Here is a 16841-nt window from a genome sequence, read left to right on the forward strand (position 1 = left end):
TTGTTTTATACGACTAACATTTGTGGTATTTTGTTTCACAGCAATAATAACTAATTATTGATGGTATAATCCATTCTCCCTGTATTCTGAGAATAATAAAATGTCAGTAATTGAATCTTATATCTAAACTCTATACTATCTAACCCCAAGTGAACAAATGACTTCTAAGGTCCTGTGACTCCAATTCTCTGAGTCCATGAATTGAAATTATCCTTACTCACCAGTGTTTGATTAAATAAAGCAAGCTGTTTCTGCCATTCATCTACTCGAGCTTTCAGTGGGCCAACGTAACGTGATGAGGCAATGGTTGCAATGTTGATGGTGCTGTCATCAAGAAGGACCTTTCAGGAAAGGTGAAGAAAATACGTGCAATGTCACATGTTAGTGCTCTCAAAGATAATTACAGATATTTAACTCCAAGAGTCTATTTATTTATTTTTATTTTTACCTAAAAATTTTTATTTTATATTGGAATAGAAATTTCTATTGGATTTACAACATTGTATTAGTTTCAGGTGTACAGCAAAGTGATTCAATTACACACGTACATATATCCATTCTTTTGCAGATTCTTTTCCCATCTAGGTTATACAGAATATTGGGTAGAGTTCCCTGTGCTATACAGTAGGTCCTTGTTGATTATCTATTTTATATATAGTAGTGTGTATATGCTGGGACTTTCCAGGTGGTGCTAATGATAAAGAACCTACCTGCCATTGCAAGTTAGACACAAGAGATGTGGCTTTGATCCCTGGGTCCATAGTGTTGCACAGAGTCGGAGATGACTGAAGTGACTTAGCACACATGCACCCAATGTGTATATGTTAATTCCAAACCACTTAAAAGTCAACTTTCTGAATTAACAGCTTAGTCCCACCCATTATTTCTCACCAACCCATTTCCTCTCCTTCTTCCCTTCACCAGGATTTACAACCTACTGTAATGTTTTCTTCAGTGTCACCATGGAACTTCTGATTGTCAAATCCTGGCTATTTCTGTCATTATTGACGGCCCACATTTCTGTTTAGCTAAGCCCTTTTCTTCAATCTTCCCCTACAAGTTGTCTGGTACTTTACACCACTTTGTCATCCAGGTCTTTATTTCTCAAAGTGCTCAAAACTTGAAAAAGTAGCTGCTTGCTTTATCCAATGAAACATCATTCTCCCTCAATTATCTTGAGGAAGAGGAAAAGTGAACTCATTCATGTCAAGCTCTGGATGATTATAGACAAGTTTTCATCTACCTCCTTCCCCTACCCCTTCTCCATATGCCACAGCAACCCTTGCAGAACATGTACATTTTAAAAAACGTGTCTTCTAATCTAAAGAATTTTCACTATTCTATTTAAATTATAAACTTCTTCAGAGCAGAAGCCCCATCACCTGGTATTACCTGGTCTCATACTAACTGATTTCCATCTTGGGTCTGCTCTCCCATTCACCACCCAGAATACTGTCTGGTCTTGCTCTTCTAAACTACACCTGGCAAAGACATTTCATCTCCAATTCTAGTTTGGGGACTCACTAAGAGAATGGGGCTTTGCTTTAAAAAAATATTTTATTGAAGTATGATTGATTTACAGTGTTATGTTAATGTTAGCTATACAGCAAAGTGATTCAATTATACACACACACACACACATATATATATATATATATACATTTTTTCACATTCTTTTCTATTATGACTTATCACAGGATATTGAATATAGTTCCCTGTGTGGGATTTGTTTTTTAAATTGAGTTACAATCCCCATATTCCTGTGCTAAACAAATATGCCTTTGGATATTAAGTCACTAAGAATATTCCAAACACATGGGTTATATTTATCTTCTTTTGCTGTTAATAGAGCATGACCATTTACTTCTAATCTCAAAAATTTCAAGTGAATTTAGCTTCTTAGTGTGCTATAAACATGAAATGCTTATTCATGCTTCTTTGCCTTATTTAAATGGTTTGAAGTGCCTTCTATTCTCATCTATAACTATTAATATCAAACCCTCATATTTTTAAGGTCTAGAATGCCTTGGCTGGTCGAGCAAGGATTCTCTGATCACTTCAGCTACAACTGATCTCTTTGCTATTCCAAATTCTCCAGCAGTTACTGACTACAAGATTTTTAACTCATATATATATATGTATAGTTGATAAATGAATATAGAATGAAATAATGGAAACTCCATAATTACCCTAATCTCCTCCTAATTGCCTTTAAAATTCTTAAAATCTTCTTCCATTCAGTTCAGTTCAGTTCAATCGCTCAGTCATGTCCGACTCTTTGCGACCCCATGAATCGCAGCACGCCAGGCCTCCCTGTCCATCACCATCTCCCGGAGTCTACTCAGACTCATGTCCATCGAGTTGGTGATGCCATCCAGCCATCTCATCCTCTGTTGTCCCCTTTATTAGATGACACTAATTTGCTTAATTTTATTGAAGAGTATTAATGCATATGGAAACTTGTGATACTTTAATGTGTATTCCTTTCCATCTTATGCTTTGATTAAAAGGAAAAAATTCTTTATATATATATATATATGTCATATCTATTGCTTTGATAAGTATTTCATGTACAAGCATTCATGTTCTGGTGGCTCAGTGGTAGAGAGCCTGCCTGCCAACACAAGAGATGTGGGTTTGATCCCTAGGCTGGTAAGATCCCCTGGAGAAGGAAATGACAACCCACACTCCAGTATTCTTGCTGGGGAATCCCATGGACAGAGGTGCCTGGCAGACTACTGTCCATGGGGTCTCAAAAGAGTTGGACACGACTTGATGACTAAACAAATATTCCTATTCATATTTTGCCTTCTAAATTAGATTTCTCCCTAACAACTTTCATATTTCAGTCCTTCATTATAATCTCCCATAGGATATTTAGGACTACGTCTGGCAAGAACCTTCACCATAGGTTTCAATAATCCAGTTTACCCACCTGTATATCATCTGTGCCACCCAGGATAAACACATCTTTGGAGTCACGGTGAGGCAGGACAACAAATTCAGTTGTTTTCCAAGAATCCTCCACCTAGGAGATTGGTCAAGTCTTAGTATATCTCAGTTCATTTACTTTTAGGTTGATAAATGAATATGGAATGAAATAATGGAAAACTCCATAATTATCCTAATCTCCTAATTGCCTTAAAATTCTTAAAATCCTCTTCTCCATTAGGTGGCACTTATTTGCTTAATTTTATTGAAGAGCATTAATACATATGAAAACTTGTGATACTTTAATGTGTATTCCTTCCCATTTTATGCCTTGATTAAAAGGAAAAAAATCTTTTTACATAGATCCTTGGTAGATGTGTATTTTTAGAGTAAGGAGGTTAAAACATCCTAAGGAAAGAAATCTTCTCAATGTGCTTTTGAAGCATTTCATAGAGTTAGTCTTCTCTAATATGTACTTTGAAAGATAATATATTTTTGCATAAGAGATCTTCCTTGGTGTATGGTTCTTTATACAAAGCATGCAAATGTGTTGCCATCAAGTTCCTGTTGGAGTATAAGCTAAGTAGAAAGAAGATATGCATAGTGGTGATAACAATAATAATGATAATAAACGTAAAGAAACAGCAGAAAGATAACTGATAATGAGAAGATGGAATTTGCAATGTTGACAAACAAAGTTCATAATCTTCCCACTGAGTATGAAAACCTTTATATCTCAAGACCCTCAGAATACACATTTTTCAGGTTTACCTTTTTAAGGATTGTTTCTAAGGCAGCTTCTCCAGAAGCCTGTCCAGAAATGTCCTGAATTTCTTGGCCAAAGTCAAAAACATGTAACTCAATGAGCTTCTCCAGGGTTAACGGAACTTCAAGGTCCACTAGGGTGGCATCAACTGTTTGTTCAATAGCTGCCCAATGTCTAGGCTTCAGAGTTGGGTTCCTCAGGTCAATGATAACTGGAAGCTGGAAAACACACACTCTCTGAGGCACCATTCTTTTTATCCTAAAAAATACAGTCCATTTTGGCATGTATAAAGCTGCAAAGAACACCTCTGGTGTGTGTAAACAACGAAAAATCTGGACAAACTGCAAATTAATGACTTGTATTGAATCCATCAGAAAAGTGAGGTTGCAGCAAAACCAGCTAACTCAAAATTTAGAGACACTGGTATCCATAGTTTTCTCCACAGAAAGAAGTTTCTGAGAATTTGTTTACCTAGGAGAGATACCTTGGGTTACCATTTAAGCTAGTTAGAAGATGTAGCTGAATTTAAAAAATAAATGGCTAAGACTGAGTGTAGGGTAGCATGAGAGTGTGAAGTCTCAGGGGCAACAAATACATAGAGGGGTTCACAGAGAAGATTGGAAGAACCCTAAGAAAGCCTATCTTACGGTATGGTCAGAAACATGCAAGTAAAAAGATAATAAGAAAATACTTTTACATTGCTGGAAGAAAACATAAAATCTGCCAACTCAGAATTATATGCCAGTGAAAATATCATTTAAAATAAAGGATAAAGACACAAATTTGAGCAGCTCATTGCTAGCATACCTACTCAATAAGAAATATTAAAGGAAGTTCTTCAGGCAGCATGAATGCTATGAGTCAGAAATTTAGATCTCTACAAAGAAATGAAGAATATTGAAAATGGAATATATGTAAAATAAATTTCACTTTATTTCCCATTTTTATTCCTTAAAATGTAACTATATAAAACAAAAATAGCAGCAACATGTTGTGTTCATACTACATATAAAAGTAAAATACATGACAACATTAATACAAAAGATGAGAGGGAGGAATCAGGAATATGGTATTATAAAATCTTTATACTCTACATTAAGCAGTATAATATTGTTTGAAGGTTGATTTGGATTAAGTGAAAATCTAAAAATTGCTTAAAACAGGTGTGAACAATAATTCCATGGAGAAGATAAAATGGAATAAAAAAATATACAATTAAATCAAGAGAGGGAAAAAAAGAGGAAAAAAGAAACAACAAACAAATTAAAAAACCAGCATGATAGCATTTTTAAACCAATCACATAAATAATGCTTTAAATATGAATGGTCTAAACATGTTAGTTAAAAGACTTAAAAAATCAGATTGTATAAAAAATCAGGAACCAATTATGCACTGTTCAAGAAATCCACTTTAAATATGCAGACAGAAAAATTAAAAAGATGGAGAAAGTCATATCGTGCAAATTCTAAAAGACAGCTATACTATATATACAAATTAATATATAATTGTATTAATTTCAGACAATTCAGTCTTTAGAACAAGAAATCTTATAAAAAATAAATGAAGCCTCTCAGAAAACTAGGAAACTTTGTTATCTTAATATAAGGCATCTATAAAAATATTTGACTAAAATCATACTTAAAAAGAGATTGAACATTTCCCCTTTAAGATCAGGCACAGGACAAGGATGTTTTCTCTCATTACTCCTATTCAATATTGTATAGAAAATCCTGCCCAGTGCAAGAAGGCAAGAAAAAGAAAGAAAAGACACACAGATTATAAATGAATAAATCAAATTGTCTCTATTCACAGCCGAAGTAATTTTCTATGTTTATAATTCTGAATAATGTACAAAAGCTCCTAAAATTAAAAAGCGAATTTAGCAAGATTACAGGATATAAGATCAATATACAAAGGTCAACAGTATTCCTACCTACCAGAAATGAACAATTAGAATTTGAAATTAAAAGCAATATCATTTAAGATAACATAAAAGAATAGTTTTAAATCTAACAAAGTATGTGCATAATCTGTATGCTGAAAATTACAAAACATTCATGAAAAATATAAGAAGATCTAACTAAATGAAGGGATAGGCTGGTAGGAAATTAGAAAATTCTATCTTGTGAAGATGTCAGTTCTCCTCAAAATGATCCATTGATTTAACACAGTCTCCCCCAAAATCCAAGCAATTTGTTGTACATATTGATAAACTCATTTTAACATTTATATGGAAAAGTAAAAGAATTTGAATTGACAAAATTGTGAAAAGAAGAACAATGAAGAACTTACATTACCCGATTTCAAGATTTTCCAGCTGTAGTTATCAACACAGTGTGGTACTGGTGAAAGAACAGACTTACAGAGCAACAAAATAGAATAAAGTATTCAGCAACAGACTAAAAAACATAGTTAGCTGATTTTTCCCAAAGATGCAAAGACAGTCAATGGAGAAAGAATACTCTTTTCAAATAATGGTGTTGGATCAACTGAATATCTACCTGCAAAATGTAAATAACTTAAAATAAGTCATATACCTTAATTTTAAAAAAGCAAAACTATAAAACTTCCAGAAGGAAATACAAGAGAAAATTTGTGTGATCTTTAGGTTTGGCAAAAAGTTGTCAGATACTAACTAAAAAAGTAATATGTAAAAGAAAAAATACATTAATAGGACTTGATTCAAATTTAAGCCTGTTGTTCGGTAAAAGTTACTATTTATGGAGTAAAGTCACTGACTCGGAAAAACATTTTCAAGTTACATATTTGAAAAATGATTTATATCAGTCTGTATAAAAAAGTCTTAAAATTCACTAATAACAAAACAAACAAGCCAATTAAAAATTGAGCTAATAGCCAGACAGACATTTGAGCAAAGAAGGTGGATGAATGGCAAATAGACATGGGCAAAGATGATCACATCACTAATCATTAGAAAAGTGTAAATCACCATTATGAGATATTACTACACATTATTAGAATAGTTAAAATAAAAAACAAAGCAAACCAAATTTTAAAAGAACCCCTTATTGATAACAAGTGCTAGTGAGGATGAGAAACAGCTAGAATTCTCATACTACTCAGTTGCATGATTTGCCCAGCTAAGGAGAAGGATGATGCAGTTTGTGCCTCTGTAGTAACTGAATTTGTCTGTTGCTTCTTCTCTCTGCAAAGGTAATTTAAACAAGGAAGAATTCCTGGCTTTGGTCTCATTAGCCTCAAGTATAAATGATTGACCTGGAGTTTCTGAGATAATTTCATCCAAGCTTACCTTTTCTTTCATTTTTTCCACCTTACTTTTTAGCTGGGGCACGACACTGTTGGGTGGCAAGCCTTTTTCCAATTGAGTCACAAATTTGGCATATTTAGAAACTTGACCATTTAGAAATTCTGGATCCAAGGAGTCAAATTTGGACTATGAAAATTAGGGGGAAAGAAGTTAAGACATATGATAAAAGGCAAACTTGAAATAGTAAAAATTTCTTTACTCAGATTTTCTGGTAGCTATGTTGTCAAATCAAGTCAACTTTACGCTTTTTTAAATGGTTCTACGTATGAAGATTTCTAATAGTAGATCAGGCATTGTTTATTACTTTCATGTCCTTTTCTCACATACCGTCAAATGCAGTATTGCAATCCCTGTAATTTATTCCTGAGGGCCAATCACTGTAAAGTTGCAAATAGCTAATTTTTATTCTTGTGACCTACAAACTTCTTACCCAGTAGTTTCCTATTATATTTGATTATGTACCCCTTTAATGTAACTTATTTAAACATGCACTTCAATGTATGCATGTATCTATAAATATATTTATCAGTTACATAAACATGTAAGTGTATACATATCATGTCAGATGGTCATATGGATTGAAGGCAATAGAAAATTTATAAAAATGAAAAGATATTTGATGCCCATAGATTGGAAGAATTAATATTGTTAAGATGTTTATACCACCTAAAACAATCTACAGATTCAATATGATCCTTATCAAAATTCCAGTGGCATTTTTTTTCCACACAAATACAACAAACAATCCTAAAATTTGTATGGAATCACAAAAGACCCTGAATAGCCAAAACAATTTTGAGAAAGAAAAACAAAGGTAGAGGTATCAACCCCTTGATTTCAGACTATGTTCCAAAGTTATAGTCATCAAAACAGTATGGTACTAGCACAAAAACAGACACACAGATTAATGGAACAGAAACAAGCCCACACATATATGGTCAATTAACTTACAACAAAAGAGTCAAGAATATATAACGCAGAAAGGATAGTCTCCTCAATAAATGGTGTTGGGAAAATTGGATAGCCACAGGCAAAAACAAAGTAATGAAATTGAATCACATACAAAAATAACTCAAAATGGACTAAAGATCTGAATATAAGACCCAAAACTTAAAAACTCCTAAAAGAAAACATAGGTATTAAGCTCTTTGAGAAGGGTCTTGGCAATGATATTTTGGGTTTAACACTGAAAGCAAAGGCAAAAAAGCAAAATAACCAATGAGAATCTAACTAAAACGCTTCTGCACAGCAAAGGAAACCATCCACAAAAGAAAAAGTCAGTCGATTTGATGGGAGAAAATGTTTGCAAATTATATATCTGATAAGGGGCTAATATCCAGAACTCATATAATTCAATAGCAGAAAAACAAATTACCTGATTAAAAGTGGGCAGAGGAGCTGAATAAACATTTCTCCTAAAAAGATGTAACAGATATCCAACAGGTACATGAAAAGATACTCAACATCACTAACCATTGGGAAATTAAAATGAAAACCACAATGAAATAAAACCTCATACCTGTTAGAATGGCTAGTAACAGAAAGACAAAAAATAACCAGTGGAGAAAAGATCTGGAGAAAAATGAATACTTGTGCTCTGCTGGTAGAAATGTAAATTGGCACAACCACTATGAAAAACAGTATTAAGATTCCTCAAATGATTAAAAATAGAACTACCATATGACTCAGCAATTCCATTTCTGGACTTTTATCCTAAGAAAACAAAAACACTGATTTGAAAAGACATATTCATAGTGGCATTATTTACAATCGCCAAGAGAAAAAGACAACCGAAGTGTGTTCACCAATGGATGAATGGATGAAGAAAATGTGTTATATGTATACAATGGACTATTATTCCACCATAAAAAGAATGAAACTTTATCATTTTGGCAACATGGATGGACCATGAGGGCTTTAGGTAAAGTGAAATAAATCGGACCAAGAAAAATATCATATAATCTCACTTAAATGTGGAATCTAACACAAAACAAAGCAAGAGTCTAAAGTAAAACAACTAAAACAGAATAGATTGGTGGTTTCCAGAGAAAAGGGGTGGGTAGATGTAACGAGTGAAGGAGGTCAAAAGGTACAAACTTCTAATTATAAAATAAATAAATCATGGGAATGTAATGTACAGAATAGTGACTAGTTAATAACACTGTATTGCATATTTGAAAGTTTCTAAAAGAATAGATCTTGAAAATTCTCGTAAGAAAAAAATTATAGTTGTGACTGGTAACAAATGTTAACTAGACTTACTGAGCTGATCATTTTACAATATACACAAATATAGGATCATCATTTATACACCTGGAACCAATACAGTGTGTCAGATACGCCTCCACTAAAAATTTATAAACATTCATTTTTCCCTAGATACAATGTCTACTTTTTGTGCACCTCCTGGGTAAATTTGTCCCACTTCGGAAGCCACTGCTCTAATCTCTGGTGGGAATCAGAGCACTTTCTAAGCTTCCCCTTTACTACTCAGGAGCATTTTCTACTTCTGAGATGACCGATAAATGAGTTATACAACAGCATTTAAAATTCTCTGTTATAATAGCATATATATGTTTGTTTGTTTTCTGCTTTCTTCACCAAAAGGTAAATTCTGTGAGAGTTTAGACTCTGTTCTTTTTATTCTCCACTGCTCTCCACTGTGTCCAGAACATCATCTAGGAATCATTCTTGTGTCACTGTGGTTTAACCTAGATGTGTGACTTTTAATTTTGGGTACCAGCACAGGGAAGCTGAACCAGCAAATGTAAAGCAATATTTGTGAAGCTGATGGTATTTCTAGTATGAGCATATCACACTGGAAAGAATAGAAGGTCATATATTCTGTCTCCTAGAGGATTAATCCTTGTTAATGTTTGAATACAAGAGTAGACCCTAAGAACCAAACCCTATGATACTTGTCTCCCGTTATGATACTTGTCCCCCTAGTTTACTATGATTAGAATTTACTATTGAACTCTCAAAGAAATAACCTAGATCTCATTACCATGATCCTATTTTATCACAGAGGAAAAAAAAATGGCTTCCTTAAAAAAAAAGACAATAAAAACAGAATCTCAGCAAACAAATCTAATGTTGCAGATCATAAATAAAATTCTATGATCTTTAATAACACTTGGCTGTATGTATCAGGACAACACTGTATTCAGAAACCACAAAGCAGTTAAATGTCATATGGTGAGGTCCTTTGATCCCTCCTTCATTTAATGTTCTTAAACAGAGGACCTGAGAAGCCTGCCTTAAATAAACCATTCTTCTTTGTGGTACTTAAAGATTTGTGTAGCAGAAAGACCTCTGTGCATTTCACTGGAAAGCTGATAAATTTCCACAAAATTATAATATTGCATATTTTACTGAAATATACCAGATTATTTAAAAACTATAATGCACACTACCATGATTTTAAAATTAAATAATACATGAATGATTTAAGAATTAAGAGTTTTTCTTTTTTTACCTTTAACCATTCTTGCTGGAGTTGATCCCATTCAGATAAAGAATCCCAGAGCAATTGTTTAAGCTTCAATTCAGCACTAACTTCTTCCAAAGCATCAAACTTGGACACTTCTACCTTTAAAAATATAATAAGCAAAATGTGCAATTTAATTTTCAGATATAGAGATCTTATGTTATTTTCCTATTAGTAATTTTTGTTTTTTCATTTGTAAAAAACAAGTGACAAAACCCCACATACATTCAAATTTCTATTTGAGGGACAAAATATAACTTTATATATCCTTAGAACTTAGAAAATTCTCAAAAGACACAAATATTACAGAGGTTTAAGGGCATTTTCTCTTAAGTTGGGTCATATCTGACTGGTTTTTCACATATACAAATGAGTCCTCAGAGGCATCTATATCCTTTCAGTTCAGTTCAGTTCAGTTCAGTCAATCAGTCATGTCTGACTCTTTGCGACCCCATGGACTGCAGCACACCTGGCCTCCCTGTCCATCACCAACTCCCGCCGTTTATTCAAACCCATGTCCATCGAGTCAGTGATGCCGTCCAACCATCTCATCCATTGTTGTCCCCTTCTCCTCCCACCTTCAATCTTTCCCAGCATCAGGGTCTTTTCAAATGAGTCAGTTCTTTGCATCAGGTGGCCAAAGTATTGGAGCTTCAGCTTCAACATCAGTCCTCCCAATGAATATTCAGGACTGATTTCCTGTAGGATTGACTTGTTGGATCTCCTTGCAGTCCAAGAGACTCTCAAGAATCTTATCCAACACCACAGTTCAAAAGCATCAATTCTTCGGCACTCAGCTTTCTTCACAGTCCAACTCTCACATCCATACATGACTACTGGAAAAACCATAGCTTTGACTAGATGGACCTTTGTTGGGAAAGTAATGTCTCTGCTTTTTAATATGCTGTCTAGGTTGGCCATACTTTTCTTCCAAGTAGCAAGCATCTTTTAATTTCATGGCTGCAGTCACCATCTGCAGTGATTTTGGAGCCCCCCAAAATAAAGTCTCTCACTGTTTCCACTGTTTCCCCATCAATTTGCCATGACGTGATGGGATTGGGTGTCATAATCTTAGTTTTCTGAATGTTGAGTTTTAAATCAACTTTTTCATTCTTCTCTTTCACTTTCATCAAGAGGCTCTTTAGTTCTTCTTTGCTTTATGCAATAGTGGCATCATCTGCGTGTCTGAGGTTACTGATATTTCTCCCAGCAATCTTGATTCCAGCTTGTGCTTCATCCAGCCCAGCTTTTCTCATGATGTACCTTGTGTATAAGTTAAATAATCAGGGTGACAGTATACAGCCTTGACGTACTCCTTTGCTGATTTGGAACCAGTCTGTTGTTCTATGTCCAGTTCTAATTGTTGCTTCCTGACCTGCATACAGATTTCTCAAGAGGGATGTCAGCTGGTCTGGTATTCCCATCTCTTTCAGAATTTTCCACAGTTTGTTAAGATCCACACAGTCAAAAGCTTTGGCGTAGTCAATAAACCAGAGGTAGATGTTTTTCTGGAACTCTCTTGTTTTTTCGATGATCCAACGGATGTTGGATCCTATATCCTTTAGGGCTTATATGTAGATGATGGAAGAGGGATGATAGAAGATGGAGAGAATTTTTGTGTGGTAGTTGGTGCAGGGGATGGGGAGATTTAAGATGGAGAGAACATTCTGGTTTCTCACCTATTTCTAACCCAATGGACTGATTATGAACCCTATAGAGAGAAAGGTTCCAAAAAAATCTAAAGAAGCCATTTTCATGGCTTGGAGATTAGTTGCACAGAAACTATGAACCTTGAGATAAGCCAAGATTTCAAACATTCCATAGAACAGCAGTAAAATACACACTCTTATCAAGAGCAGTCAGAACATTCCCCAGGATAAATCATCTGACAGGGCACAAAACAAGTCTTAACAAGTTTAAGAAGATTGAAATCATACTAAGTATTTCTTTTAGCCACAGTGGTATGAAACTAGGAATCGACAACAGTAGGAAAGGTGGAAAATTTACAAATGTGTGAAAACTAAACAACACAATCCTGAACAACTTATGGGTTAAAGAGGAAATTAAAGGGAAATAAAACAAATGAAAGTGGAAACAGCACACTATAACCTATGAGATGCTGCACAAGCAGTTATGAGAGGTGAGTTTATAGTGATAAATGGAAATATTAAGAAAATAGAAAGATTTCAAATAACATAACTTTGCACATCAAAGAGCTAGAAAAAAGAGAACAAGCTAGCCCAACATTGTCAGAAGAAAGGAAGTAAGTTCATAGTGGAAATAAATAAAATAGGGATCAGAAGAATAATAGAAAAGATCAATGAAACTAAAAAGCATTTTTTAAAAGACAAATCTTTAGCTAGAACAAGAAAAAAAGAGAGGTGACTCAAATAAATAAAATCAGAAATGAAAAAGGATACATTACAACTTACACCACAGAAATACATATGATCTTATGCCTGCATGCATGCTCAGTCATGTCCAACTCGTTGTGACATGTCCAACTGTAGCCCACCAGTCTCCTCTGTCCATGGGGTTTCCCAGGTAAGCATACTGGAGTGGGTTGCCATTTCCTTCTCAGGGGGATCTTCCTGAGCCAGGGATCAAACCCATGTCTCCTGCACTGGCAGGAGGATTCTTTACTACTGAGCCACATAGGAAGCCATATCATAAGAGATTACTATGAAAAAGTAACTGTATACCAACAAACTGGTTAACTTAGAAGCAGTGCATAAATTCCTAGAAACACATAACCTATTAAGACTGAATCAGGAAGGAACAGAAAAATAAGGAGTAAGGAGATCAAATCAGATATCAAAAACCTCCCAGCACAGAAAAGCCCAGGACCAGATGACTTCACTGGTAAATTCTACTTCACTGGTAAATTCTACCAAACATCTATGGTGGGGGCGGGGGGGAAGAATTAATGCCAATCTTTCTCAAACCTTTCCAGAACATTAAAGAGGTGGGAACACTTCCCAACTCATTTTACAAGGCTAGCATTACCCTGACAATAGGGATCTAGCCTTGTCTTCATTAAGAATTAGAAATGATTTCCTACACCTCTTAGGCCTTCACTCCTGACCCCCTAATAACCAAGAGCTGGAGAGGAAGGTTGGATATGAGGTCATCCTATGCTATGCTGTCACTCAGTCATGTCTGACATTTTGGGACCCCATGGACTATAGTCCCCCAGGCTCCTCTGTCCATGGGGATTCTCTAGGCAAAAATACTGGAGTAAGTTGCCATGCCCTCCCCCAGGGGATCTTCCCAACCCAGGATTGAACCCAGGTCTCCCACAGTACAGGCAGTTTCTTTACCATCTGAGCCACCAGGGAAGCCTGAGGTCATCCTAAAGAATCATAAAATATAGATATGGAGTCTGGAAGGAGGGAAACACATTTCTATTTCAGGCTCTGGTTCAAGCTACACTATTCTTCCTGACCCAAAGGAGTGCTTACCTGGTATGGCTTTTTATCAGGTAATGTTTCATCCATAGTTGCCTTGCTACCTCACACTTTCCTGTCTTATATGTCAGTTAATTCAATCTGGGAACAACTTTGAACCATAATTGTCTCACACACAAACTTCCTGCCTCAGGTATTATGTCAGCTGCACTTTCTAGTGCCCAGGTTATTATTTTGCAGGTTGCTCTACCAAGCCTCAGGTCTGGAGTGGAGACCTGCTCAGGTCTCAGAGCCCTCAGACCACTTTCTGGTCATCCATTTGGGGCTCTGAAAGAAATGGATGCATCTCCATGTGATGTCTAGGCACTTCTCTGAAATTTAGGGGAGACTATTAACACTCCTTCATTGCTGGTGGCCTCTGGTTTTGGTCTCAGGAGTCTTTCCTATTTGCTTTTCTCTTTGTTCTCTCTAATAGCTATTCTGATACTTTAGCTCTAATACTTTGGCTACCTGATACGAAGAGCCTACTCATTGGAAAAGACCTTGATGCTGGGAAAGACTGAAGACAAAAGAAGGGGGTGGCAAAGGATGATATAGTTAGATGGCATCACCAACTCAATGGACATGAATCTGAGCAGGAGACAGTGGAGGACAGAGGAGCCTGGCATGCTGCAGTCCATGGATTCACAAAGAGCTGGACGTGACCTAGTGACTGGACAACAACAATATCTGTTCAGAGCACTTATAACTCTCACTCATTTCTTTTCATTTTGGGGGGGGCATATCATTTAGCTTTTTAATTTTGGGGATCCATCTTTTCCCTGGCTCAGTCAAATTCTCTTCTTTCATCAAACTGGCACATCGAAACCAGAGCAAATGAGGCAATATTGATGGAATCAATAATATACACATGAATGAATGTAAAAGAAGCTAGAATATTAAGAAAGAATCAAGGGGTTTCAACTGATTACGCTAAAAAACCCACACGCATTTTAACATAGAAACTATAGTTCCTGGTCTGAGTATTTGTCTATAATTCACAATTACTTTTTAATAAATAAAGATACTTTTTCTCTCATGTGTCCTAATCTTTAAACACTTCAAAGACAGAGAATATACCATATTTTGTATTTCAGATCATTCCAGTACAGTGACTGGCATATAGGTGTCTAAACGTTGAGTATTATTGAAAATGAGTGCATCAGTGTCACTTCTGTGCATACACAAAAATATATTTTATAGTTCTATATTTTAAGAACAGATGTGTAGCACTGTCATTACCTTAAAATTCTTCTGATAGGATTTATATTGAAAAGCGCGTTTTTGAAGATCATCCAGAACTAACAGCAGTTCATTCAACATGACCTTTATTTTCTCTTGGTCAGCATTAATGTCCAAAATCTGTGGATCCTGTAAAATTAAGATAGCTTTTGATTAGTCATTCCTACTTTTTGATGTATGCTATCAAATTACATGAATAAACATTTTTGAAACATATTTTGCTAATTCCCTTTTCACTCTAATTTTTAGAAAATATATGAAAATGGTTGCTTTTCTTGAATTTTAAAACAATGCAGATACATTGTAAAAAGTACAGAAATGTATAAGGAAGTACTATGGGGATAATATAATTTTTAAGAAGTACCTAATGCATTTTGCTTCATCGTCTTTCCTATATTACATTGTTTTTTCAACGAACAAGACTTCAGTTAAGGAGAGGTGAATGCAATATGGAAAAGAATGAAGGGAATATAAGGAAAATTATCATTTTACAGTAAAGGGATGATTATAATTTACAACAAAGGTAGCATTCTATTTGATTGAAGTTCATAAATAGGCAAAAGCAATTTATGGCTTTAGAATTCCGGGTAGCGGTTGCTTTTGGAAAGGAAGGAAAGGTTAGTGACTAGAGGGCACCCTAAGGACACCAAGAACAACAGCTCTTGACTTGAGCAGTAAGCATATGGATGTGTTCACTTTCTGAGAACTCACTGAGTTGTACAGTTATTACAGTTAGGTACAGCTTTCTCTTGCAAAACACAAAAACACTTCAGTACCAAAGTAAAAGCAATGCAAAGTCCTTTAGACTAAAAGTTGACATGTAATAAGTACACAATAAATGTTAGCTACTTTTAGCCATGTCAACACATATAAATGCATGTTGTAATCTTCAACATCGGTATTGTATTCCTTTGAGTAGAAGTACCTCAACACATTTGATTATTCTGTTGAAGGACACTGAGTTTTTCCCATTTTTTTTTTCTGATTTGATCATAAGTTTATATGGTTTTGGGCTTCCCTAGTGGCTCAGCCGGTAAAGAATCCGTCTGCAACGTGGGAGACCTGGGTTCGACCCCTGGGTTGGGAAGATCCCCTGGAGAAGGGAATGGCTACCCACTGCAGTATTCTGGCCTGGAGAATTCCATGGACAGTGTTAATAATTAAAGAGTAGATCATTATTATATGATATATTTTCATGTTTGCTTCAGTTAAGAATTATCCAGATGTCTATTCTATGGCATTGAAACATATATATTATCATATGTGAAACGAATCGCCAGTCCAGGTTTGACGCATGATACAGGATGCTCGGGGCTGGTGCACTGGGATGACCCAGAGAGATGGGATGGGGAGGGAGGTGGGAGGGAGGTTCAGGATGGGGAACACATGTACAGCCATGGTGGATTCATGTCAATATATGGCAAAACCAATACAATATTGTAAAGTAATTAGCATCCAATTAAAATAATAAATTTATATTAAAAAATAAAGTAAGTAAGAGTGAAAAAAAAGATATCTAGTCTAAGTTCTTAAAAAGTTCCTTTTATATCTTTAGGATAGTAAAATTGGTGCAAGTTATTCAAACATTCTTTATCACTTATTAATTTATACTCTGCCTCTTTCTAAGAGGGAATTTTCTAACATGTGACTAATAAAACTCTAAAATTGTGAATAGC

General features: G+C 35.2%; 1 protein-coding gene across 1 annotated transcript in view; it reads right to left on the bottom strand.

Moving 5' to 3' along the window:
- Positions 1–16841, bottom strand: part of DNAH6 (dynein axonemal heavy chain 6) — a 284682-nt gene that overhangs the window by 199953 nt on the left and 67888 nt on the right. Inside the window, exons 15-20 of the mRNA XM_052648894.1 lie at positions 15166–15294; positions 10466–10579; positions 6970–7113; positions 3703–3915; positions 2936–3028; positions 222–341 (exon numbers count right to left, since the gene is read on the bottom strand). Coding sequence (XP_052504854.1) covers positions 222–341; positions 2936–3028; positions 3703–3915; positions 6970–7113; positions 10466–10579; positions 15166–15294 — 813 coding nt within the window. The remainder of the gene's footprint in view (positions 1–221; positions 342–2935; positions 3029–3702; positions 3916–6969; positions 7114–10465; positions 10580–15165; positions 15295–16841) is intronic.

Source organism: Budorcas taxicolor, chromosome 11, assembly GCF_023091745.1.
Source record: "Budorcas taxicolor isolate Tak-1 chromosome 11, Takin1.1, whole genome shotgun sequence".
Classification (NCBI taxonomy): Eukaryota; Metazoa; Chordata; class Mammalia; order Artiodactyla; family Bovidae; genus Budorcas; species Budorcas taxicolor.